Here is a 27,494-nt window from a genome sequence, read left to right as displayed (position 1 = left end):
TTGAATTCCGAGGTAAAAGTCTCTGGGCACTCTACTATACAGGGTTGTTCACCACATACGACACGGAGTATTGTAGCTAAACGATGAGATTTTTACAAATTGTAAGTTTTGGGTTCGATGAAGGACTATTAGAGGTACAATTTAAAAATAATCTTACAAGATACAGAGTGTCCCAAATAAGTAAAAAATATCAAAGTTGTATTTTTTTAAATGGAACACCCTGTATATTATTACATTTTTAGTTAATGTTACGATTAAATAAAAGGTAAATTTGATTAAGATTTATTATACTTACCGTTTTTGAAATATTTTCAATTTTGTGAAATTGCAGTAAAAATTTTAAGGCTTCATTTCTCCAAGGGTATCAAAATTTTTGATACTAAATATTTACTGAAGTTTATTTAGTGATCAGTTATTGTGTAGTAATAATAAAAATAATACTACCTTATACAGAGTGTCTAAAAATTTATTTTAAATAATTATTAGCTTCAAACGGCAATAACTTGTTTAATTTAAATGGAACACCCTGTATATTTTACTAGAATCAGATGCACAATTTAATTGTCTATCAAATTATATTAAACCATTTTTTACCTATCTCTTTAAGTTTCCGTAGAAAATGCATTTTCTTGTAATTTAGAACTTATTTATCAATATACCCATGGACTATTGACATTTTAGGTCATTTTTAAAGATGTACCAAATTTTTAAAGAGTACAGATACTAATATTGTCGATATAATTCGTTTATTTCATTAAAAAATAAAAAAAAAACTGTTTAAATATTTGTTAAAGAGGACCAATTAATATGATGCCGTATTCAAACTACATTAACTGACTGTTTGCGTTGATTAATAATAATTGCTCCAAATACTAAAAAACTGAATTTTGTATGGGCATTAGATAGTGTGATAAAAAGTAACACCTTAAAAATGATATTTCATTTTTTAATAAATGCTTATTTATAACAACAAAGACTTTAATTTGATAACTTATTATTATATTGATTTCTGACTCAAAAATTCACATTTATTTATAATAATTTATTAGCGAACACAATTAAGTATGTCATTAATTAGTATATGGGCGGAAATAATGGTGTTATATTTAATTAATGGTATACTCTTTTATAAAGATTTAAATAGTTTTCTTTTTGCATACAAATGGGCTAGTAATATTATCGTTTTGCTAAAAACGATAATATTACTAGTCTGTACATTTTGTACATTTGTTGCTTTAAAAACAATCTAAAATGTCAATATTCCATAGATATATTGATAAATGAGGTCTAATTTAGAAGAAAATGCATTTTCTACGAAAACTTGAAGGGATAGGTAAAAAATGGTATAATACAATTTGATAGACAATTTAATTGTGCATCTGATTCTCCTAAAATATATAGGGCATTCCATTTAAATTAAAGAAGTTATTGCCGTTTGAAGCTAATAATTATTTAAAATAAATTTTTAGACACTGTGTATAAGGTACTATTATTTTTATTATTGCAACACAATAACTGATCAATAAATAAACTTCATTAAATATTTAGTATTAAAAACATTGATACCCTTGGAGAAATGAAGCTTTAAAATTTTGACTACAATTTCACAAAATTGAAAATATTTCAAAAACGGTAAGGTTTAAGTATAATAAACCTTAATCAAATTTACCTTTATTTTTATCGTAGAAACTAAAAATGTAATAATATACAGGGTGTTCCATTTAAAAAAATACAACTTTGATATTTTTTATTTATTTGGGACACTCTGTATCTTGTAAAAATATTTTTAAATTGTTGCTCTAATTGTCCTTCAACGAACCCCAAACTTACAATTTGTAAAAATCTCATCGTTTAGCTACAATACTCCGTGTCGTATGTGGTGAACAACCCTGTATACACGACGATAAAATTGCATTATCGTCTCCCGAAATTAATTCACTCGCTCGTGAATTAATTTTTTCGGTCGACGATAACATACCATTTTATCGTCTTATATAAAAAATAACTATAAGATGTGTAAAGGAAAAAATTAAATTTTCACAACAAAATATACACTATTTATTACATTTTATTTACAATTATTACACGTAATAATAATTATTCTAAACAAAACGTATTACATTATTAGTTATAACAAAAAATCTTAACATTGCATTATTTATGTTTAAATTCTTGAGTTATTATTGACACAGTTCAAATATTGAGCTTAGTAATTTGACAAGGTTTTATTTCGTTGTTTCAAAATTCCTAAAAAGGGCTCAATATTTAGAAATTTTGAAATTCACATTTATTTACTAAATAATTAAATAAAAAGGAATTCATTTTCAATGACTGTAAGTATACAGGGTGTTTTTTAATTTAATTTATATCTCTATACAATAGTGCTTCGTTTGTTCGTTATAAGACTGATGCTGTATACATATCTGCAAATATGATGATAATGATGATGAATAATGACTTGGAAGAATATTATAGTATTAAATCACCCTTTCCTTGTTGAATGACCTGGAACAGAAAAAGACAGAAAAACACATTGAATGATTAAGGACTTTACTTTCTTGGACAAAAATAAGGTCACGGAAGTAATAAAAGAATGTTTTTTTTTTATCTAAAAATAGTCTCTTATTATGAGTTATTGCAGAAAAATAGAGCATTTATTTCTAACAGACCTTTTTTTAGATAGCTAAGGGTTAAATTTACCATGATATGAATTTAAAAACAAGTTCAAATTGTGGAGAATAATGTTATACAGGATCGATGATATGTATGGGAACGGTCGATTATTAGGTAAAATATACAAGGTACCGCAAAAAGTTAAATACAAAAATTATAGGGCTTTTAAATGTCTAGTAGCTATTAGCACAGAATATCTAGCTACGCAACAGAAAAATACTCGAAATGAAAGAGCTAAAATTGCACAAATAGAATACTAGATGGCGCGACAATGTCATAATCAGTAATAATCAGAATATAATTAGAAATTTTGAACTTTCGGTTTTGGATCGACGGCTCGTCGACGGCCTTGTAGCTCGGCTAAATATGCACAGTTGCCAGATTCAAAAAGACATGAATTGACATCCCATTCTTTTTATTGTGTATAAAGCAGAATGTGTTTCTTTCTATTCTTCTTTTCTTGTCAGATACACTTATAATTATTCCTTTGGCTATTAAAATAGTTTTAAGTATATTATTACAAAACATATACATTTTTAACATACAGTACCTTATAATGTTAACTAAGAAAATACCTTTAATTACCTTTAAAATTAATAATATACAGGGCGATTGATAGTGATATTTATTAATGCTGGAACGTTAGTAATGAAATAAAAGTTTAATAATAATGGAAATAATTTATTAAAATGCAGTACAAAAATGTTAACTGACTAAAAAATACTATAATAACAAATTTCTTCCGTTTGCCACGTTATTTATATGTATAGACCTAGGTAAATGTTAAAAAGTGACACAGGTACAATTAATAATATATTAGTTCGGCATAAAAGTTGCTGTCACGACATCGAACAATAAATTAAAATTCGTAAAATAAATTAAAATTATTAATTAAACAAATCTTTATAAAGAAACGCAAGTATACCAAATTTGGGCCCAATCAAACTCCAGGAAATGATATCATAATAATGTACTATATTATGGTACCACTTGATATGCTTTAAGGTACCATAATATTGCAATGTCACCGAAGATCCGTAGTATACCAATTTTAAAAACAATCGAACGCCATGAAATGGTATCGTAATATGGTACTATATTACGGTACCACTTTATATACATCATAGTACAATCATATTACAATGTAACCGAAGATACGTAGTATACCAAGTTTGAGCCCAATCGAACGCCAGGAAATGGTATCGTAATATGGTACTATATTAAGGTACCACTTTATGCGTAGCTAGATATTCTGTGCTATTAGTAAATTTAAGTTAACAGGGTCGGTCATAAAGTTGTGGCACATGCAACCCCGTGTATATTATTGCATGTTTCAATTCTTCCTTCAATTTTAAGCAATAATCGTAATACACAAATGTATCTAAATTCAACTATTTCCGAATTATGAAGGCTAAACCATTTTTGATTATGAGATGCTAATCGAAAATTTTGTAATTTCCAGACTTGATATAATCTCATTTTATCCATCTACAGGGTGACCCATCGAAAACGTTCCGCAAGGCATAACGGCCAGGGTAATTTTTTTTTCAGAAAATTCAAAAACACGTCAGTTTTGTTTGTGAGGGGGACAACTTTTGCCCCAAAATGATTGCAAAATCTTCAACCCTCTAAGCGGGGGTGTCATCCCCCAACTTTTTTCAAATGGGAAGGGGGGTCAAGTAGTACCGCAATGAAAAGGGCTTTTTATTTTACCTAATAATCGACCAGTCTTAAAAAGCTATAGACAATGAAAAATATACAAAATGACTCGAAGAATCTAATCAAATTTTTTCAGCGTACCTACTTTTTTAATGGTGGTTCTATTATTTTTTTATAAAATTTTGCGACTAGTTGATTTGGACTATTTTTTTTTCGGAAACAAACAAAAGGTTAAATGGGGTTTAAAAACAAATAATCGGGTCTTTACTTTTATCCAATATCTATTTCATTCTGCGAGAATTTCTAGACATTTCATTGGTTTAAACCGTTCTGTTCTTGCTCTGGAGTAGCAGCAAATTGTCTATCATCCAGGATTAACGATTTCCAGGAAATAAAATAGGTATTTTGTCCTATACCGGGTTGCTTCAATTGGAAAGGATGTCTTTTCAGGAGATTAGGATTTTTTTGTCCTTTTTTAAGTTTTATTCCATTAAAAGAGCGGAGGAAATTCTGAGGCGGTGCCTTGTCTTGCTGGAAAAATATGTTTTCGTTTTCGATTTTTTTCGAATATACAGGGTGTCCCAGAAATAAGTGCAAGTATTTTAAGGTGTGGTAAATCTCGATAAAAAAAATCATATTTTCTCTTTTTCGTTTTTCAAATAAGTCCAAAATAACGGATTTATTTTACTTTGAAAATTTCGAAAAAACATGATTTTTTGCTAAAATTTTGAGAACCGCTGGATCTTTTCTGAATTTTTTTTTCTTGTAAATTTAATCTAATACCTATCTTGCCATGTTATCAAGAAATTATGTTTTTTAATTAAAAACTAAAAAAAATCCAAAAAATTTTTCAAAAAATTTCGAATTTTTAAAAAAAAAATGTTCGCAAAAAAACTCATAGGCGTGTTCCTGGGGTTGAATTATGCTACCAGTTAAAATACTTGCACTTATTTCTGGGACACCCTGTATATACAGGTTTCAAGAAACATGTGCCATCTTTCCTCACATAAAAATAAGATTTATTTTCATATCAACATAGATCCAATTCTGCTTTGTTTCGTAGCTACAGGGTGTTAAAAGTCTTAATAATATTTTTTCGATTTTTGTCAAAAACTCTTTTTGTCAAAAACATGATGGTAAAAACCGCATATCGATATCTCTTACCGTTTCGAAGTTACGGGGTGTTTTTCAAAAATATGCATTTTTAATAAATCGCTGTAACTTTTTTGCTATGGAAAATTTTGTATTTTTATGAAAACATTTCCAAAGCACCTTTTTACGTAGAATTTAATGGTTTAAGTATAATTTTTTTAAAATTAATAATTTAAGAATTATCAACGGAAAATTTGATTTTTTATATGGGACACCCTGTATATTTTTAATTTATTGAAAAGAATTTAAAATTACCTTTTAAAAAATATAACACACTTGATATTTTGCTCGATTCCTCTTCGAGATATAGAGTATATAAAAATTCGCCCGCTTTAAATAAGTAGGCTTTGAACGGAACGGATGTAATGCAAAAAAATTCTAGCTGTGAGCATCAATTAAAACGAAAATAATATTTGCTATGAGAGATGCAGAATTTTATAACAATTTAAAATATATTTAACCAACATCAACACATTTAAACTATATCTAGTAACAATAAAAATAAATAGCAAACAACATGAGATTTTGCTACAGGTGTTCGACATATCAACCGTCTTCTGTTATGGACAGACGGGGCAGTTTTTGAACATTTCTCGCGGAATTCATTAACTCAGTGGGGGTGAAAGATATCCTCTCATAACTGCTAAGTATTTCTAATTCTTGTCTACATTATACGGAAGAATAAGGAACCTTTATTCTTCCGCAAATATATCCATAGGATTAGATCCATGGGCACTAAGTCAGGCGGCCTCGACGGCCAACGGCTGGGATCTTGGTTAGCTATTCAATTATTCTTGAAATTGACTGCAAAAATTTGCTGATAACTTCAGCGTTCAGAGGCGGTGCGTCGTCTTGCTGAAAAAATATGTTAAAAGAGGCGAATTTTTAAAAATTCTGTATTTCGAAGGGGATTATAACAAAATATCAAGTGTGCTATATTTTTGGAAAGGTAATTTTAAATTCTTTTCAATAAATTAAAAATATACAGGGTGTCCCATATAAAAAATCAAATATTCTGTTGATAATTCTTAAATTATTAATTTTAAAAAAATTATACTTAAACCATTAAATTCTACGTAAAAAGGTGCTTTGGAAATGTTTTCATAGAAATACAAAATTTTCCATAGCAAAAAAGTTACAGTGACTTGTTAAAAATGCACATTTTTGAAAAACACCCCGTAACTCCGAAACGGTAACAGATATTGATGTGCGGTTTTCACCATCATGTTTTTGATGAAACTTGAGCTCCAGACACCGATATTAGTTTTCGTCTATCTCCTATAGAAAAGGGTGTTTCCATTTAAAAGCGTCGAATTTGACCCATCCTGTACAGTGATTGATTAAAGATTATAATTATATTTGTTTTGCGAATTACAAAAAAATTCTAAATACAAAAATGTTTTTAAGAGATTAAGATTAAAAGTCATTTTCCGTATAATTTTCATAATTAATATACAAATTCGTAACTCATCGTTCTCCTTGTACTTTTTGAACTTGTTACACCCTGTACATCTCTACAATAGATTCTCAACACAATAGCAGACACTTTATTAAGGTTTCCGTCGCTATCTGTATCGAAAATAAGCACCCTGTCTCGATATCTACTATTCAGAATTATCATCCATTCGAATCACGAATCGGTCTAACGTCGATTCTGAGGCGCTTTGTTTTTGTTATGTTGTCGCTTCACTAGAGGGCGGTGGGTGGTTTGATATCTTACCCCTTTATAGATTTAGGAAATACAGGGTGGCTCATATTATACACGGTCCGGAAATAGTGCGTCGGTCTATCTCTAGCTCCTAGAATCAAAAACTTGGGAATTTTCTATAAGTACAAACTTAAAATGTATTAGGACGTATTTCAGGAAAATAATTCAACCCCTACAGAATGTCTCAAAAAAGTGTGAGTGGATACGGATATTTTTTTTTAATGGAACACCCTTAAAGATATTTTTAGATATGCTTTGACACTTTCAGAGATATTAATAAATAAATAAAAAATATATTTTTTTTCAGTCTCTTTTAAAAAAAATTAACAATACAAGAACTGTCGTGAAATCACAACTATATTAGGCATTTATCTTAGATGGTCTGTACTTACTTTGCTATAAATATCGTAATCTTAGATCATACAGGGTGTTCAAAATCGTACGCCAAGCTTTCTAAAATATAAAATAGTTTTTCTTGTTTTTTTTTATAAATGCAACAACTTGTATATTCTTTTTTTAATAGATGGAGAATTGAAAAATGAACATTTTTTGTATTTAGAGTATTTCAAAATTTTTAACGGCTTTGCAGATAGTTGCTGTATTATTTTATATGGGTCTTTCAATGGTAAAATATGAGAGAAAAATTGTTGCAGATCCTGCAGTTGAACATTGTTCTTTTTAGAACCTCTTTTAGTGCGAAGTGATAGAAGATAGCTTAATAGCCGTAAAAACTCATTGCAAATTTATTAGAATATTTTGAACGGGAAAGCGGTAGTAATGGCCCTTTATGTCCCTGTGCTGTTAAGGATTTAGTTGATGTAAATAATAACTGTTTATATATTTATAATTAATTTATTGTTGTGTCCTAAAATATTTTGATTAAACGAAAATATGTAAAAGCTGGCAACGCTGTGCCGGTCAAGTTTAATCACTTGACTAAAAGTTTAATTGGTATGAACAGTATGAACTATATATAACTTTATTCTGTGATATTCTGAGTTGCAAATAATTTTCAATATGTAGTAGGTGCCACCCTGTAGGAGGGGTTGTTATAGGGAAACGTACGATTCGCTCCTGTCGTGAGGGTTATATCGCAAAAAGCGGATATTTCAGATGTTGAGGAAATTTAGTTCGTTTTTTATGTCTACCACCCTCTGTATCCTATTTTCCATCGATTTCAATTTTCCGATATTTTGGGCAGGTTGGTTTTTTTATTAAATTCCGATATTCGTAATACACTGTTTGTATATACAGTATGTTCCTGTATTGAAAGGAAATTATATTACCATAGAAAACGAGATTTGATTTTTAGGACCTATTTTCATGTTTTTCTTTAATTTTTCTCTAAAACGGTATGGAAATTTGGAAAAGTATAAACAGAATTAACCATTTTAGAACAAGCAAAAATTTTAATGAAGAATGAATGATCTTCCTCAAAATGGCAACAATAAGAAGGTTTTTCCTCTTGTCAAGACAATCTGGGGAAATACTGTACAGGGTGGGTCAAATTCGACGCTTTTAAATGGAAACACCCTTTCCTATAGGAGATAGACGAAAACTAATATCGGTATCTGGAGCTCATTTTTCATCAAAAACATGATGGTGAAAACCGCACATCAATATCTGTTACCGTTTCGGAGTTACGGGGTGTTATTCAAAATGTGCATTTTTAACAAATCGCTGTAACTTTTTTGCTATGGAAAATTTTGTATTTCTATGAAAACATTTCCAAAGCACCTTTTTACGTAGACTTATATTCTACGTAAAAATTTGCGATGTTCGCCATTTTAAACTAGTAGGCTTTGGACCCCTTATTGATGATATGCCCTTAATGGAACTCGAAAACATATTTTTCCAGCAAGACGACGCACCGCCTCTGAACGCTGAAGTTATCAACAAAATTTTGCAGCCAATTTCAAGAATAATTGAATAGCTAACCAAGATCCCAGCCGTTGGCCGTCGAGGCCGCCTGACTTAGTGCCCATGGATCTAATCCTATGGATATATTTGCGGAAGAATAAAGGTTCCTTATTCTTCCGTATAATCTAGACAAGAATTAGAAATACTTAGCAGTTATGAGACGGTATCTTTCACCCCCACTGAGTTAATGCATTCCGCGAGAAATGTTCAAAAACTGCCCCGTCTGTCCATAACAGAAGACGGTCGATATGTCGAACACCTGTAGCAAAATCTCATGTCTTGGTTTGCTATTTATTTTTATTGTTATTAGATATAGTTTAAATGTGTTGATGTTGGTTAAATATATTTTAAATGGTTATAGATATAGTGCATCTGTGTTGAAATATTATTAAATATATTTTAATTGATGCTCACAGCTAGAATCTCTCATAGCATTACAGCCGGTGCCGTTCAAAGTTCAAAGCCTACTTATTTAAAGCGGGCGAATTTTATATACTCTATATCTCGAAGAGGAATCGAGCAAAATATCAAGTGTGTTATATTTTTGGAAAAGTAATTTTAAATTCTTTTCAATAAATAAAAATATACAGGGTGTCCCATATAAAAAATCAAATTTTCTGTTGATAATTCTTAAATTATTAATTTTAAAAAGATTATACTTAAACAATTAAATTTTACGTAAAAAGGTGCTTTGGAAATGTTTTATTAAAAATACAAAATTTTCCATAGCAAAAAGTTACAGCGATTTGTTAAAAATGCATATTTTTGAAAAACACCCCGTAACTCCGAAACGGTAACAGATATCGATATGCGGTTTTCACCATCATGTTTTTGACAAAAATTGAGCTCCAGACACCGATATTAGTTTTTGTCTATCTCCTATAGAAAAGGGTGTTTCCATTTAAAAGCGTCGAATTTGACCCACCCTGTACAGTGTAATTCACAAAAATCACGATTTTAATTCCGAAAATATTAATTAACACAAGATATACAGAATGAATTTTAAATAAGTGCAAATATTTTCATAGATCCCGATAAAAGACACATATTTTCTCTTTACCGTCTTTCAAATATGTTCAAAATAACCGAGTTATCCAAGTTTAAAAAAATAAAAAAATACTTATTTAAAAAAAAATTGAAAGCCACTAGATTTTTTTTTTGTATTTGTTTCGCTTTTAGTGCCGTAAGCACATTGGCGTAACTACAGGTACTACAGGTACTGCTGGGCACCCCCCAGAAAAATCCTGAATTATGACTCTTGACTACGTATTAATTTTTATTTGTTTGTGATGCAGTAAAAATTACGTTTTATAGTTTTGTTTAGTTAATATTATTTTGTTGTGTTCAAAAAATGTGTTAATTTTTATTTTTTTAGAAAATTTGTAGGTATTTAAGTAATCTACGGGAACACGGTTTGATAACCAAGTCTATGAAATTTATTGATTCATGTAAATGTTTTATTCAAAAAATGTGTTTTTTAAAATTATTTTTCATTTTCAAAAAAACAAAAGCCATAGGCCCCCCTGGGCTCAACCCCAGGCACCCCCCCCCCAGGCCCACCCCAGGATAAATTGCTAGTGAAGCTAATGCGTAAGCATGGTAATGTCAGAGATAAAGAAATTATACGCTGGAAAAATATACGGTCTAAAAAGTTTTCTAAAAAAAAGAAGAAATTTTAAAAGAAAATGTACAATTTTCAACGTCCTCTCTTTGCGAAAAGAATGTCATAGACGTGTTCCTGTGGCCGAAATATATCACCTCTTTGTAATTATTTAACACTCACCCTGTATAAAAAAAAATAATACTACACGATCGAAAAAAAAACGCCGTTGAAGATGCCGGGAAATGGCCTTCAATGATAATTTTGGCAAGGTCAAGCCCTAGATGTCATTTAAGAAGATTGTAATTTATTCTTCACTGAGTAAAAATGAATTTTAATTGGTGTTCATTCAAAACATTTTTTTTGAACTATAGATTTGTATGTTTGGAAACATTCTATCCTTTTTTAATCTTTCTATAATTAGTACTAATTTTTAGATATTGACCTCGCCAAAATGATCATTCCTCAGCCGTCCTTGACGCCGTTTTTTTTTCGATCATATGGTATAATATTACACACCTAGTAGAAAAGTGTTTTTTAATGAGACATAAAACATTTGCATTATTTTTTATTTTATTTGATCTGTGGCCTATACTATCCCTATGCTTCTTACTTTCTTATCTCCTAAACTGCCGAAATCAGTGTTTTTTCTCCACTTTTGTCCATATTGGAATATCGCGATCCAGGACGCAGTCTATGCAATAAGGGCCTTAAAAACACTTCTTTAAACGTCACTCTGAACTGCCTGGACATCGTACAGTATAGTATAAAGTTGATTCCAGAATTGGTCAGTGCCAATATGTCCATAATGTCACCTGAAATATAATTAAAAATATTATCAAAAACAATGTAATAGATATTTATTTTTATAAGTCCTCTTGCTAAACTTTCTTTATACCTACTGAAAATTGTTTTGGGTATGTTTTAAATCTTAGTAAACGTTACAGTTATAATGAGTCAAACATCTCTAATAAGCTCATTAAATTAATTATATTAATTTTAAGCTGCATGTACTGGCTATATTCAGCGAAATGCAGCATATACAGGTAGTTAGTTTTCTTTGAGTAGACGCAAAACATTAATTAGTAGAACTCTACGAATTCTACAATACATCGTTTGAAGTAAGCTTAATTTAAAGTTAAGAACTATGTTACCAGATTTAAGATGTATACAGTGGTTTATGGTTGTACCAGTTGGGGGTAGCACTATTAGTCCCAAACAAATAATATACAGCGTTATTCACCTTATTCGAGAGGGAGTATTTTAGCCAAAATTGGATTGGATTTTCAGAATGAGTCTCCCAAATAAAGAAAAAATATTAAAATTGTTTTTTTTTAAATGAAACACAATGTTATCACATTTTAGTTTTTACGATTAAAATAAAGATAAATTTGATTAAATTTATCTGTATATTTTACGTGAACACCCTGTACATTTTACGTGAATCAGATGCAAAATGTAATTGTCTATGAATTTGTATTATACTATCTTCTATCTATCTCTTCAAGTTTTTGTAGAAAATGTATTTTCTTATCATTTAGACCTCATTAATCAATATACCCGTGGAATATTGACATTTTAGTTTATTTTTAAAGATGTAACAAGTTTTCAAAGAGAACAGATACTAATATTGTCGATATAGTTAACTAATTTTGAGGTTCTGAGTGAAGTTTTTAAAAGAAAAAAAGTTATTAAAAAAATAAAAGTTTCATTGTTAGTGGTAATAGTATTCTGTGAATTATTGTAAAAACTTTTCAATAAACATTTAATTAAGAATTTTTTATATGATAATATATTAAATATAATATTAACTAACTGTACAAATTTATTTTTGACATTTATACATATATTTCTTATGCAAAATATTGTGCACATTTAAATATGATAGCTTTAACAACAAAAGCAAAATTTATTTAAAATCCTGTATTATTATTCTGGCAACGTTCAATGTTTTTTTTTCCTAAATATCCTGTTCAAAATGATTAATAAATAAAATTAATTAAAACGACATAGCTTTGAAGTGTTGGAAAGTAAAATAACCAGATATCCCTGTTTAAAATCATTCAAATAGGTATTGTGTTTGCATTTGTTTTTATAATTAATTAATTTAAAATGTATCGAACAGGTTTTTTTTGCTTGGTAATTTCAACAAAAATTAAGCTTTTGGAAATTGGGCTCCGTGTGGATAATTTAAAGTCTTTTGTCTTTAACAAAGTTTATTTGCACTAAAGAAGGCAACAAGAAACTAAACTAATCAAAAAAAGTTAAGGATATTGTGTTTTCGCTAGGAAGAAAATTTTTAAAAGTGTAATTTCTAGACTCACAAACCGATTTAATGAGACTGGATCTGTCATGGAGAGGCATAGGGAGGTTGACAAAAGCTAGGGACGACCGAAGCTTACTGAGAGAAGCTAGGATGGATCCTGCAAGAAACTACACGTTGCTCAGCCAGGACCTTTTGGCTGCCAGCAGAGTACGTATTACCCCTCGGACGGTCTTAAATCGATTAAAAAAGCAGGTTTACATTGCTGTAGGCCTATAAGCCGCCCTCCGTGATCCTCCAATGATGTCGTCAGCATAAATTTCACCTGTCATTGTACCTTCTCAGACATACAATTCCGTTCGGCCTCCGTAGAAAATTCCATCCCAGACCATTACATCTCTAACTCCAAAGGGATGCCCTTCTTGAACATATCGGTCGTTAAGTCTTGTATTTCTTAGTGTCCATACACGAACTGTACGTCTGTCAGTACGAAGACAAAAGCGGCTTTTATCGCTGAACATCGCAGTATGCCACTCATCATTTCAGTTAGCTCTTTCATTACACCAGAGCAAACGTTGAGCTTTATGACCTCAACCTGACTCTCGCGGTCAACGGAGGGTGTCTTATAGGCCTATATTAATGTAAACCTGCTTTTTTTAATCGATTTAAGACCGTCCGAGGGGTAATACGTACTCTGCTAGCAGCCAAAAGGGTCTGGCTGAGCAACGTGTAGTTCCTTGCAGGATCCATCCCTAGCATTTGTCGACCTTGGTCGACCCTCCCTATGCCTCTCCATGACACATCCAGTCTCATTAAATCGGTTTTTAAGACTAGAAATTACACTTTAGGTGACTTTAAATCGACCAGCCACATCGATCTGTCGCGCACCGCCAAGAACCAACCCAATGGCTTGATTTGCTTCCTCTATTGTTAAATGACGTTTGTTCATATTATCGATGACGGAAAAGCCGTGCCTTCGGCCTTGGCCTTGGGTCCGGACCTTTAACCCAAAATACCATAGGTTTGCGTGAAAGGCAAAGTCCGCGAATATATTTCCGCTATGGTAATTTGGGTGAAAGCCCCGGTCTCAAGAGCAAGTCCAAAGGCTGGGCGTTTCCGTGTATGGGCAGCTATTAATGTTTTAAACTCAGTGCCTTTCGATGGAGTTAAGGTTTCAACAATTACAGCAGCATCCTTACTTCCACTAGCCCTAAAGCTCATAGTACTTGCAAAACCCAATTCTTCTTTTGAACGCTCTTCAATTAACCCTTTAACGAGTCATCTTTGTTTTGTTTTTATATATTTTATACTATCCAATTGAAATGAAACTTTTGGGCATTCACCTGGTAAGCTTGAACTTCCTGTGACTGTGACTACCTGTGTTGGTAACTATTGGTAACTCAAAAGATCTACATCATTCAATATATCGATATTTTTGAAAAAAAGTGAAAATTTGATATCTGCAGAACAAAGGCACGAAGGACTTTAACAAATAATATACGTACAGTAGAAAAGTACATACCTTTGGCAATCTTCAACATAATTTGGCTTTGGAATAAAATGTATAAGCACTTGTAAATATTTTGTTTTCGTATGATCTCTGCCTTGCTGAGCAGAAAACGACCAAATTTGGTTGATAAAAATGTATCGAAATACAAAGAATATTCATGCATTTTTATATCAATTGGAATGTCTACTATTTATTCTTATCAGTACACATTTTTTGGCTTATTTCTAACCAAACGGTTTTGTCCCGCTAAATTTATCTTCCACCGCACTGTGCGCTCGTCCGTCAAACACAAAAATAACTGTCACTGTCTAAGATCTTTAGCGCCAACTTCAACTCCTGTCAAAATAGCGTGAACAATCCTGTATATTTTTATAATTTTCTCTACTTCAGTCTCATTATTTTCTATAACAAATTACACGACATAATCAATAAATGTATAATGAATTAGTTGCTCAAATTAAACATAATGTAATTAACGTTCTAGGTAATATTTTATTAGATAAAAGTCAAGAGCCAGACAATCTCCTGAAAATATCTGGGAAACTCGAGTTTTCCCTCATAGGAAAATGAAATTTTAGGGAACTTTTCATCCATGTCCCGTTTTCCGTCTCCGTTTGAGAAACTTGACATGGCTGCCGCCTCTTCACGATGGATTTGTCTTACATGACGTCGCACAAAATATTATTAAAATTTAACTCGAGATAAGCACACAGCGGAATACCAAAAGAGCGAAATGATTTTATTAAAGGCTTGGTTTTGAAGGAAAATTTAAATCTTGACATATTAATACTGTGGGAAAACTTTATTTTCATTCAAAAATTTAGTTCCATTTAATTTCTGATGATATATTATTTTCAATTTTTTAGGTGTCATCAAAAGGTTAATAATAAAAAAAATTCTCTTGTATAAAGATAATCCGAGGATACCTATACTGTAGAAAGCGTGGTTAGGTGTAGACACAAACGGTACATCGTGAGACAGGAAATTGTAGAGACAAACAAGCCATATAACATAGGATACAACATTTTAATGAACAGTGCTTTCCATAAAATCAATAAAATGAAAAATATACGATATAATATATATGTACTGATTTCTTTCGAAAATCGACAACTATGAAACTATGAACTCTTCCCGGACACAAACGGTACATTGTGAAACAGGAAATTGTAGAGAAAAACAATCCCTATAACATAGGATACAACATTTTAATGAACAGTGTTTTCCATAAAATCAATAAAATGAAAAATATACGAAGATTTCTTTCGAAAATCGACAATTATGAAACTATGAACCCTTCCCGGATACAAACGGTACATTGTGAAACAGGAAATTGTAGAGAGAAACAAGAGAAAAACAAGCCCTATAACATAGGATACAACATTTTAATGAACAAGGCTTTCCATAAAATGAATAACATGAAAAATATACGAAATAATATACATGTACTGATTTCTTTCGAAAATCGACAATTATGAAACTATGAACCCTTCCCGGACACAAACGGTACATTGTGAAACAGGAAATTGTAGAGAGAAGCAAGCCCTATAATATAGGATACAACATTTTAATGAACAGTGCTTTCCATAAAATCAATAAAATGAAAAATATACGAAATAATATACATGTACTGACTTCTTTCGAAAATCGACAACTTTGAAACTATGAACCCTTCCCGGACACAAACGGTACATTGTGAAATAGGAAATTGTAGAGAGAAACAAGCCCTATAACATACGATACAACATTTTAATGAACAGTGCTTTCCATAAAATCAATAAAATGAAAAATATACGAAATAATATACATGTACTGATTTCTTTCTAAAATCGACAACTATGAAACTATGATCCTTTCCCCGACACAAAGGGTATATTGTGAGACAGGAAATTGTAGAGAGAAACAAGCTCTATAACATGGGATACAACATTTTAATGAACAGTGTTTTCCATAAAATCAATAAAATGAAAAATATACGAAATAATATACATGTACTGATTTCTTTCTAAAATCGACAACTATGAAACTATGATCCTTTCCCCGACACAAACGGTATATTGTGAGACAGGAAATTGTAGAGAGAAAGAAGCTCTATAACATGGGATACAACATTTTAATGAACAGTGTTTTCCATAAAATCAATAAAATGAAAAATATACGAAATAATATACCATGTACTGATTTCTTTCGAAAATCGACAACTATGAAACTATGATCCCTTCCCCGACACAAACAGTACATTGTGAGACAGGAAATTGTAGAGAGAAACAAGCTCTATAACATATATGATACAACATTTTAATGAACAGTGCTTCCCATAAAATCAATAAAATGAAAAATATACGAAATACCTGTAGATACATTAATTTTACACTCAATTTCCCTTTATTTATAAACATCTATCTCTAATTTTGTCGCACTTCCTTCTCTAAACAAACCATTAGCATGTATTCCAATTGACGAGAGCTGTATCAATAATCATTATTTCTATCAAAACCAGCATTTCGTGAACTGTTAAAGGGAAAACAAACATGCCCCAGATCCATATACTATGCAAGCAAATTAAGCATAGCCCGAAAACCCAAGGAAAAAGGAAGAACACTAAACATCTGCCCCACCATAGCAATTATTCATTAGTTCTGTAGCTTGTCATTTGTCTGCTTCACCCTCAGAGAAATACGTAAACTTAGAGAAGCCTAAAGGTATCATATTGTAGACTGTATGGAATGGGAGAAGTTAATGACCTCGATCTATTGTGTCTCTCTTTTTTTTTGAGTTATAACTGATCGTTAATAATCTAACACGAGACATACCAACACCAGGGGGCATTAGACAGGGAGACAGCCTTAGTCCCTTCTTATTCAGTCTTTTAATGGACATCATCATAGAAAAGGTGACCTCGATGAATATCGGTTATCGAATGGGACACAACAGAGTTAGCATGGAGTGTTAAGCTAATGATACAGCCATTGTCGCAGAGACAGAGGACGATATACAGAGGCAGCTTCATAAATTCTATCGAGTAAGCCGAGAATTAAATATGATTATCTCCACAGAGAAAAAACTAAATGTCTAACTTTCGCTAAAGCGCCGGTAAGATTCAGAGAAAGATCTGAGAAACCAGATAAACAGAGCAACGGCCATGTCAGGATGTCTGAGACAAATAATGTGGACAAACCGCAAACAGACAGCAAAATTTAAATTTATAAGACCTGCATCAGATCAATAATGACACATATTATGGCATAGAAATCCGAGGGGAAACAAACAAGACCAAAAGCATGTTAAGAGTCGCTGTCGGAATGAAGAACCTAAGAACCATAATAGGGAAGACTAGAAGAGACCAGAATTAGTAACACAAATATCGGACAACAATGTGGAATACAGGACGTAGTGAGATGGGATAGGCAAAGAAAAAGACAATAGTTCGCGCACGTAAAACGCATGGAAGAAGAGAAATCCATGGGTAAGAGACCTCATCTTAGAAACACCTTTTAATTTTTAGGCCTTACAATTTCTATGGTTACAGTTGTTTCAGCAATTTTTTTAAAACCGCTCTATGTTTACTAATATCTCTGGAGTTTCACCTGAACTACTATGTTATTTCGGATGTTGTTTTTTATACTCTTTCCTTTCAAAATTACACATCCACATATATGTTCTTTTCTGCGAAAATTGCAGAGAACGTTGTGTAATGTGTCTTTTTTAGCCATAGTATTTCATTAGATACTCGCATTTTCGTTTAAAATTCCATAGTTAGCTACATTGTGAGGAACATTAAAAGCAATCATGCAGTAAAAATGATAAATATTTTTCTAGATAAAAAAGAGCTCTCCAGAAATGCTGATTTTTGTTAAAACCTTTGTTAAAACTATGATAAAATATAGACTGATTTTCTAGGGTCCGAAAACACTGAAATTATGTTTTCATCTTGTTTAAAAAACTTTATTAAATCTATAGACAAACGTATCGGCCAACAATACAGCCTTCATCAGTGTTATAATATATCATAAAAGAATTTACAAAAATTAATAAATCCAAAAACAGACAATCTATCACAGCACAATGACATGATATTCACTAAAGTTTTTCGAACAATATAAATTTGTGCAAGAAAAAGCCTAGATCATATAAAAAATATCCTTACGTGGATAAATCAACGCCATAAGTTTAGCATTAAAAAATATGTCTCCAACATCACGACATGCCGTTTTCAAACCTTCTTTATTGCACTTATGAAACGTTCAATAGGTTTGTCATTCTCGAGAACCTTACTTTGCGTATGCGCATTAAAAGTTGCACGTATTTCCAAAATAATCACAATTTTATACGGTTTAGAAAGTACAAATTATACATTGTTATGGAAACCAACTTTTCATCGTCATCATATTGTCATAATCTTGTCATAATCTTGTCATAATCTTGTCATAATCTTGTCATAATCTTGTCATAATCTTGTCATAATCTTGCCATAATCTTATCATAATCTTGTCATAATCTTGTCATAATCTTGTTATAATATTGTCATACTCTTGTCATAATCTTGTCATAATCTTGTCATAATCTTGCCATAATCTTGCCATAACCTTGCCATAATCTTGTCATAATCTTGTCATAATCTTGTCATAATCTTGTCATAATCTTGTCATAATCTTGTCATAATCTGGCCATAATCTTGCCATAATCTTGCCATAATCTTGTCATAATCTTGTCATAATCCTGTCATAATCTTGTCATAATCTTGTCATAATCACATGTCATAATCTTATTCCGCGAATTATCTTTTCATATGCAAATAAAGTATTCAGTTGTTCTTTTATTTATATTAAACCACATGAATATTTTCTGGTTAGATTTCCTAAGAATATTGATATTCGTACGGAGTGGCACTGACAAGGAAATCACTTACAAGCAAGTAGAAGAGACAATAAGGAAACTTAAAAATAGAAAATCTCCTAATCAAGATAAAATACCAAACGAGCTAATAAAAAACGCAGGCACGGCTATCATAGAGGAATACACAAAACTGTTTAACATTATATTACAACATAAGAAAATACCAGAAGAATGGAAACAAAGTATAACAATACCCATTTTTAAAAAGGGAGATAAAACAGACCCAGCAAACTATAGAGGAATAGCATTACTGAGCACCTCGCTAAAACTTCTGACTAAGATCATTGCGGACAAAATCTCCTCAATAGTGCCAATAAGCGAGGAACAACAAGGATTCCGAAGAAACCGATCAACTACCGATGCACTATTCATACTCAGGCAACTAGTTGAAAAAGCCTTAGAATATAACTCTCCAGCCTATCTATGTTTCATAGATTTAACAAAGGCCTTTGATAGAGTCCAACTAAAAGACATCATCACCATCTTGGAAAGCAGTAATGTCTCGAAAGAACTCACAGAACTTATCAAGGACTTAAACACAAACACAACAACCCAAATAAGAACAAACTTTACCTTAATGCAGCATCTTCGAACTACAACTGGTATTCGCCAAGGCGACAGCCTCAGCCCTCTGTTATTCAACACAATCATGGATCAAGTAATAAAAACCGTCAAGAATACTGGATTAGGATAATGAATGGGAATGCATAAAGTAAACATATAATGCTATGCCGATGACGCAGTACTTATTGCAGAGTCAGAGGACGACCTCCAAAGAATGCTACAAGCTTTTAACAGACAGGCAGTAAAACTTAACATGCAAATTTCCACAAATAAGACCAAATGCATGACCATTACAAAGGAGCCTCTACGGTGCAAATTGGTAATAAAAAACAAAACTATTGATCAGATAATGTCATTCGAGTACCTCGGATGCAAAATTACAAGCTCAGGATTTTTGGAAGAAGTAAGGAAACAAGCCAATAAAGCTGCCGCAATATCAGGACATCTTAAATATCCCATATGGAAAAACAAACATTTGAGTACAGAATGTAAGTCAAGAATAAACAAAACCTGCATACGACCAGTGATGACATATGGTGCGGAAACCAGAGCTGAAACATCAGTAACAAAGAGAATCCTACGAACTACTGAAATGAAGACCTTAAGAATGATAACTGGATACACATTGAGGGACAGACAGAGAAATGTAGGCATAAGAGAAAAGTGCCAAACAAACGACGTTGTCAGATGGATAAGGCAGAGAAGAAGAGAATGGAACCAGCATATCAATAGAATGGGCCCCGACAGAATGGCCATAATAATTCGCAACAACGTACCCCATGGCAGAAGACCCAATGGACGATCACAAACGTTGGCAAGACAGTTGGCAGTCAACCTCGCAAGAGTTGCTTAGACGAGGAGGAAACCGGAACTAAACAGGCGATACGCCTTCTAAAAGAAGAAGAAGAAGAAGAAGAAGAAGTACGGAGTGGCAAAATGTATTTTTATATAATTTAATTTTTGTAACAGTAAACATTCAATTTATTGTTCAAATATAAGCATTTTACAAATTATATTTTTAAAACTAATGTTCAAATTTGGCGCGTAGACGCTAGGTCCTCGACAAGGATAGATAGAGTAGAAGCACCGCGTGTGCAACAAAAAAAAAAGATAAATGGAAGTCGTTGATATGTTTGCGACAGTTTCCATAGCGATTTACTTATCCACGTAAGTATAATTATGATCTAGAAAAAAAACAAGTGAAACGTCAAACATAACTGTCAAAAAACGGCGTCTCAATTCTGTCTCTAATGCATGAATATAAAAATAGTGTTAGACTCCCTTCAAGTAAACATATTTTGAGCTTCAAGTATTCCTCCAAATTCCAGATAATCTCATAGATGCGAAAACAAGTTAAGCTCTAACTAAATCAATTTGGAGGCATCAGATCCCCCCTTCTTGTTTGTTTAAACTTCCTCATTCCCCTCCAGTTTTATCTAATTTCCCCCACAGGCGTCTGATAAATTCCAACAGACCCCTATCGTTTCCTTGTACTCGGTGAGACAGAAAAAAGCTAAATTTATAGTTGGAGACAATTTTAAGTTTAATAAATTCCGAGAACGGTAAAAAAACCAAGTTGACTTTTTAATTGGTTGAGAAAGCTTTATAGAAAGCTCTTCGTCAAGTTTGATAGAGAATTAAATGGATTTTGTGACCTTTTGAGTTTTCAATGTTACTCTTTTTTCAGCAAATTCACCCTAGGAAACTCGTTCAAAATAAGAGTACATATACCTTTGCCTTATGACATTTTTTTGTAACTTGACTATTTTTGAAGATAGCGCCCAGATCATGAACAAGTGGTGGTAGCTTTAAATGTCTTTTTTTTCAGGAAATTCACAAGTGCTATTGGAAAAATTGATGAATTTCATGTTTCGTTTTGGAGAAATAAATACATATCCTAGTAATAACACCTTTAAGTTGGTAAATTTTTAGAACTAAACAAAAATTATGAAACTACCCCAATTTGTTCATGAACTGGACGCTTTCTCCAAAAGTAATGAAGCTACAAAAAAATCATGAGGAAAAGTTGCTTGTCCATTTATTATGAACAACTTTCATACGGGTCAATTTGCTGTAAAACTTTGTGAAACCAACCCCAAAGGGCTCATGAAACGATCGCTAAGTCCGGAAATAATAAACTTATAAAAAAAATCATTAGGCGAACTTATAGAGAATGTTCTTATGTACAATTTGCGTCTAATTATTTTGTTCTAGTACAGTTTTAAAAAAAAACCCTATTGCTCAAAAACCGCAAGGGGAAAATTTCCGATTTTGTTTATTTTACACTCAGAAGACAGTGGCTGACAAACTCTGTATATAAAGAAAACAAGGGATATAAATTTCTTTTTTGCCAGCTATTTCAAAATTAATAACTAGGGCTTTATAAATGCCAATTTTAATAACTACTAAAGAAAGTTGTATCGTTACCAAACAGATGGGAAAATTCTTTTTTTTTGTAAAAATCGATTTATAAATAAATAAATAATAGGTTAGTAACATCTATCGATTTTTTAATTGTTTTTATTCGTAATTAAAAAAATTAATTGTATTTGTTATGCTTAGTTACCTCAAATTTTGATAGAAACTAAATGAAATTGGAGTTCCGTGTTTATTAATGTATGATCGAAAGAAAATTAGATCAAGGACTAAATAAATGGTTATAAATAAATACCGGGTGCGTCTAAAAAGTAACTCACACCTATAAATTTTTAATTTTTTTAGATAAAAAACATTTTCTATCAAATAAAGTAAAAAAATACCGAGGATGTCATTTAAAAATCAAAAGTTGTAGTTATTTCCGGTGAAACAGGAAGTGACCAAAAACAATTGAATGCGCCAATCAATCCTAATTTATGTTATATATTAACATACTAAATCTCGTTTTTTTATATGAATAAATAAAAATTGGCGCCGGGAGGCACGTATAGCGTTTCCTAAAATATGTTAAGAAAAAGTTGGTAGGCAGTCCTTTTAGCTTCAAAGTAAAGGAATTTTACCAATTTTGGTCCGCGTTTATTTCCCCTATCCGCCACCTGGGGTCGCGTCCGATGAGTTTGGAGTTCATACGGATATTCTCAAAAACGGACTACGGAAACACGGAATATCTCAAAAACTGCGACTTTGACTGATTTTGATGTTATTACAAATTTTGTTGCAAATATTATTCCTAATCTTAATTTGAAAACCGCGTTTCGCTAGCTACTGTAATTTTGGAGTTACGATTTTTTTAAATTTTAAACCCCCTCCTATACCCCCTTACCAACCCCCACCCCCACCAAAAACTAATGGCCAGATTCTCGGGTGACACAGTATTTTTGTGCCAAATTTGGTTAAAATCGGTTTAGCTGTTTTTGAATTATCGTGTTACAGACGGACAGACAGACATAAATAAATACCAATCAGTCTGAAATTGCCAATATTGACCAAAAGAAAAGAACCCTTTAAATAAAAAATAAATACCAAAAGACAGACAGACAAACACCATAAAAATATTTTGTATTTTGGTCATTTATGACCCAAATAACTCATTTTGAGTAAAATAAAAAAAACTTTTCTTTTGTCGGCTATTAAGCCTCGTAAAATAATTTTTCTCTCTTACTACTTGTTTAAAAGAAACTATTTTAGTTGTGTTTAAAAAAACAAAGATCCTTTTAAGCAGAATTTGAAGAAATAATATGATTTCGGTCATTTCTTCTATCCTGTCTGATAAAATTGTTTGTTTACAAAAAAAATACGTAACAAAAATCAATAGTGATGGTATTACTGTCAGGTACGGTAGCATTTTCAAATATGTTGTGTGTCTGAATGCGTGATGGGGTTTGTTTACATTTGCTACATTGTCAGAGGCAATTTCAGGCTGATATGTCAACTTTCCATCTACGTGGGATTTCCGCTCGGGCTTATTTTGGAAAATACGTCGAAAATAAAACAGAGAAAAAGTGTTGTTATTAGTGTGATTTTCCCAGATTTCGGTTAGGGATATTTTTACAGTTGCAACAGTACAGGGTGGGTCAAATTCGACGCTTTTAAATGGAAACACCCTTTTCTATAGGAGATAGACGAAAACTAATATCGGTGTCTGGAGCTCAATTTTCATCAAAAACGTGATGGTGAAAACCGCACATCAATATCTCTTACCGTTTCGGAGTTACGGGGTGTTTCGCAAAAATGTGCATTCTTAACAAATCACTGTAACTTTTTTCCTATGGAAAATTTTGTTTTTTTATGAAAACATTTCCAAAGCACCTTTTTACGTAGAATTTAATGGTTTAAGTATAATTTTTTTAAAATTAATAATTTAAGAGTTATCAACAGAAAAAAATATTTTTTATTTGGGACACCCTCTACATTTTTAATTAACTGAAAAGAATTTAAAATTACCTTTCCAAAAATATAGCACACTTGATATTTTGTTATAATCTCCTTCGAAATACAGCATTTTTAAAAGTTCGCCTCTTTTAACTAGTATGATATGCCCTTAATGGAACTCGAAAACATATTTTTCCAGCAAGAAGACGCACCGCCTCTGAACGATGAAGTTATCAGCAAATTTTTGCAGCCAATTTCAGGAATAATTGAATATCTAACCAAGATCCCCGCCGTTGGCCGTCGAGGCCGCCTGACTTAGTGCCCATGGATCTAATCCTATGGATATATTTGCGGAAGAATAAAGGTTCCTTATTCTTCCGTATAATCTAGACAAGAATTAGAAATACTTAGCAGTTATGAGACGGTATCTTTCACCCCTACTGAGTTAATGAATTCCGCGAGAACTGTTCAAAAACTGCCCCGTCTGTCCATAACAGAAGACGGTTGATATGTCGAACACCTGTAGCAAAATCTCATGTCTTGGTTTGCTATTTATTTTTATTGTTATTAGATATAGTTTAAATGTGTTAATGTTGGTTAAATATATTTGAAATTGTTATAAAATTCTGCATCTCTCATAGCAAATATTATTTTCGTTTTAACTGATGCTCACAGCTAGAATTTTTTTGCATTACAACCGGTGCTGTTCAAAGCCTGTACTTATTTAAAGCGGGCGAATTTTTATATACTCTATATCACGAAAAGGAATCGAGCAAAATATCAAGTGTGTTACATTTTTGGAAAGGTAATTTTAAGTTCTTTTCAATAAATTAAAAATATACAGAGTGTCCCATATAAAAAATCAAATTTTCTGTTGATAATTCTTAAATTATTCATTTTAAAAAAATTATACTTAAACCATTAAATTATACGTAAAAAGGTGCTTTGGAAATGTTTTCATAAAAATACAAAATTTTCCATAGCAAAAAAGTTACAGCGATTTGTTAAAAATGCATATTTTTGAAAAACACCCCGTAACTCCGAAACGATAACAGATATGGATATGCGGTTTTCACCATCATGTTTTTGATAAAAATTGAGCTCCGGACACCGATATTAGTTTTTGTCTATCTCCTATAGAAAAGGGTGTTTCCATTTAAAAGCGTCGAATTTGACCCACCCTGTACAGCAAGGTAAAAACACATACCTTAAAATTCAAAAAATCTAGAGAGAAATAAAGCTACAACGCTGTGCCGGTCAAGCTTAATCACGTGACAGTTTATTTTGTATGAACTGTATTTTATCAGATACGTTCAAAGCTTTATTTGTTTTACCTTCGTTTTTTTAATTTGGTTTGATTATTTTTTGTATATTTAATTTTTGTAACTTCAAAATTAAAGATTCTAATAATAAATAAGAAAGAAAAAAACTTTATTGTTTTTGTAAAATGTTAATTACAGTTACCTATTCTTATTACGTCCCCTTGTATTGACGCCACGATATGCCTCTAAAAGAAATACCATAGATTATAAAGTTAAATTAAAGAAAATCTTAAGTAGCTGCCTCTCTATTAAACCTCCTGACTCCTGGCTAATTACGAATTTTCCAACTTGGAACTATGGAAGAAAAATTAATTTCACTGACAAAGAATTCCTTGGAAAATTCTGGATATTACAAGAACAAGACGTTGTTCTTTCTGAAATTGTAAAGAAACTTTTATATTAAACTTCAGTTGCCTTAGCAAAAATTCTGAAAAGAAAGATTTTGTTTATAAAAGAGGAATTGAGAAAATCCGAACTGTCGTTTATATTGAAAAATAATTTCTGTCTTGTTAAAGCGAGGATATATTTTGTCTTATTTTTGAAGTATACTCAAAAATATGCTGAAAATAGTAAACATCCATCTAAAGCTTTGGCCACACTTAACGTTTGAGCTGTTCAATCAAGACGTATAAAGTAAAGCATGTTGTGTAGACGAAAAAATGGACGTTTTTCTTGAGTTGGCGGGATCATTTAGTTTTACAACAAAAAAGTCGTTTTGCCTTCATCCTCTACTGTCTCCTCAATGAATACCTCAGTATATTGAAGTTAGGAAACAACGGCGAATGCAGATTCTGTGGGGAAAATGAGGAAACACCAGAACATCTCATCACTGAGTACGCCGAGACTACAACTACTCATAGCCTGAGAGCTGGCGACATCTTTAGAGAACATATTTTAGGCAAGTTAGAATAACAAAAAAAATAAAGTTTAATAACTTTTGAACCCAGAATCCTAAGTCTGGCGGGGGGTTGGGGGTATTTTGCTACTGCGCAACCCATAACATTTGCAAAAAAATAAATCCAAAAAACATTCTTTAGGCAACTTGAAATTTGTTTATTCTTAAATTTTAGCATATATTTAACCTAGAAATAAGTGTACCAGACTTTTTTTTCGGGTTTAAAGTGTAACCAGACCATTCCAAATATGTTTAAATATTATACCTGGAAAACATACTTTAGGCATTCTAAAATTTTTACAGCGTGTTTATTAGATGATATTAAAAAATATTTGTTAATTGCCAGACGAATTCAATGGGATTTAATACTTACCAGACGCGAATAAAGATTTTAAATGAGCGCGACAAAAAAGTCTTATCTATAAGCGCGAAAAGATAGTTTATTGAGACCCGTCGGCAGCCGATGCGGCTGACGTAACAGTATTTTGGAGTACTTCAAATTTTCATAAAAACAATTTTTTTTCAGTTTCATTTCAATTATTTGCAGGCTTTTAATTCAGAGATTATTTTGTTGGAATTAAGTTACCATGTACAAATATGTATTTATAAATTAAATATTCACGTGCATATTGTAAATAGTTTAGAATAATTACTGCAAATAAATATTTTAGTAACTACTAATTTCGCTACTAACTACTAAATCACAACGGATAAAAAACATTTAAGTTGTGTAGTTTGTAAAAAAGTTACTAGTGACAAAGTTATTGTTTTTGATGAAGGCAGACTACAAAAATGCAAAGAATTTTTAAAAGTGCGCCAACAACATGATTTAAAATTTAAAGAAGTGGTTTTACCAGAAAACGTAGTCCCGACAAAAAGGTACCATGTACAGTGCTAAAAAATAAGTATTCTGGAATTTTATTAAAGTACCATTGTTAATCTTTCTAAATAGATTCAAAAGTAAGTAAAAGTGCTTTACTTTTATGCTTAGGCGTTAAAATGACTTTTTTATACTGTCAATCTG

The 27,494-nt window shown here is 31.6% G+C and overlaps 1 protein-coding gene across 1 annotated transcript in view; it reads right to left on the bottom strand.

Moving 5' to 3' along the window:
- Positions 1 to 2,042: 2,042 nt before the first annotated feature.
- LOC115886622 (leucyl-cystinyl aminopeptidase-like) overlaps positions 2,043 to 27,494 on the bottom strand; it is a 63,656-nt gene continuing 38,204 nt past the window's right edge. The window contains exons 13-14 of the mRNA XM_030905864.1: positions 11,326 to 11,527; positions 2,043 to 2,505 (exon numbers count right to left, since the gene is read on the bottom strand). Coding sequence (XP_030761724.1) covers positions 11,337 to 11,527 — 191 coding nt within the window. The 3' untranslated portion in view covers positions 2,043 to 2,505; positions 11,326 to 11,336. The remainder of the gene's footprint in view (positions 2,506 to 11,325; positions 11,528 to 27,494) is intronic.

Source organism: Sitophilus oryzae, unplaced genomic scaffold, assembly GCF_002938485.1.
Source record: "Sitophilus oryzae breed Bouriz unplaced genomic scaffold, Soryzae_2.0 scaffold_494_pilon_pilon, whole genome shotgun sequence".
In the NCBI taxonomy this organism is placed as follows: domain Eukaryota; kingdom Metazoa; phylum Arthropoda; class Insecta; order Coleoptera; family Curculionidae; genus Sitophilus; species Sitophilus oryzae.
Note: the sequence above shows the minus strand (reverse complement) of the source record. Positions and strands in the feature narration are given on the sequence as shown.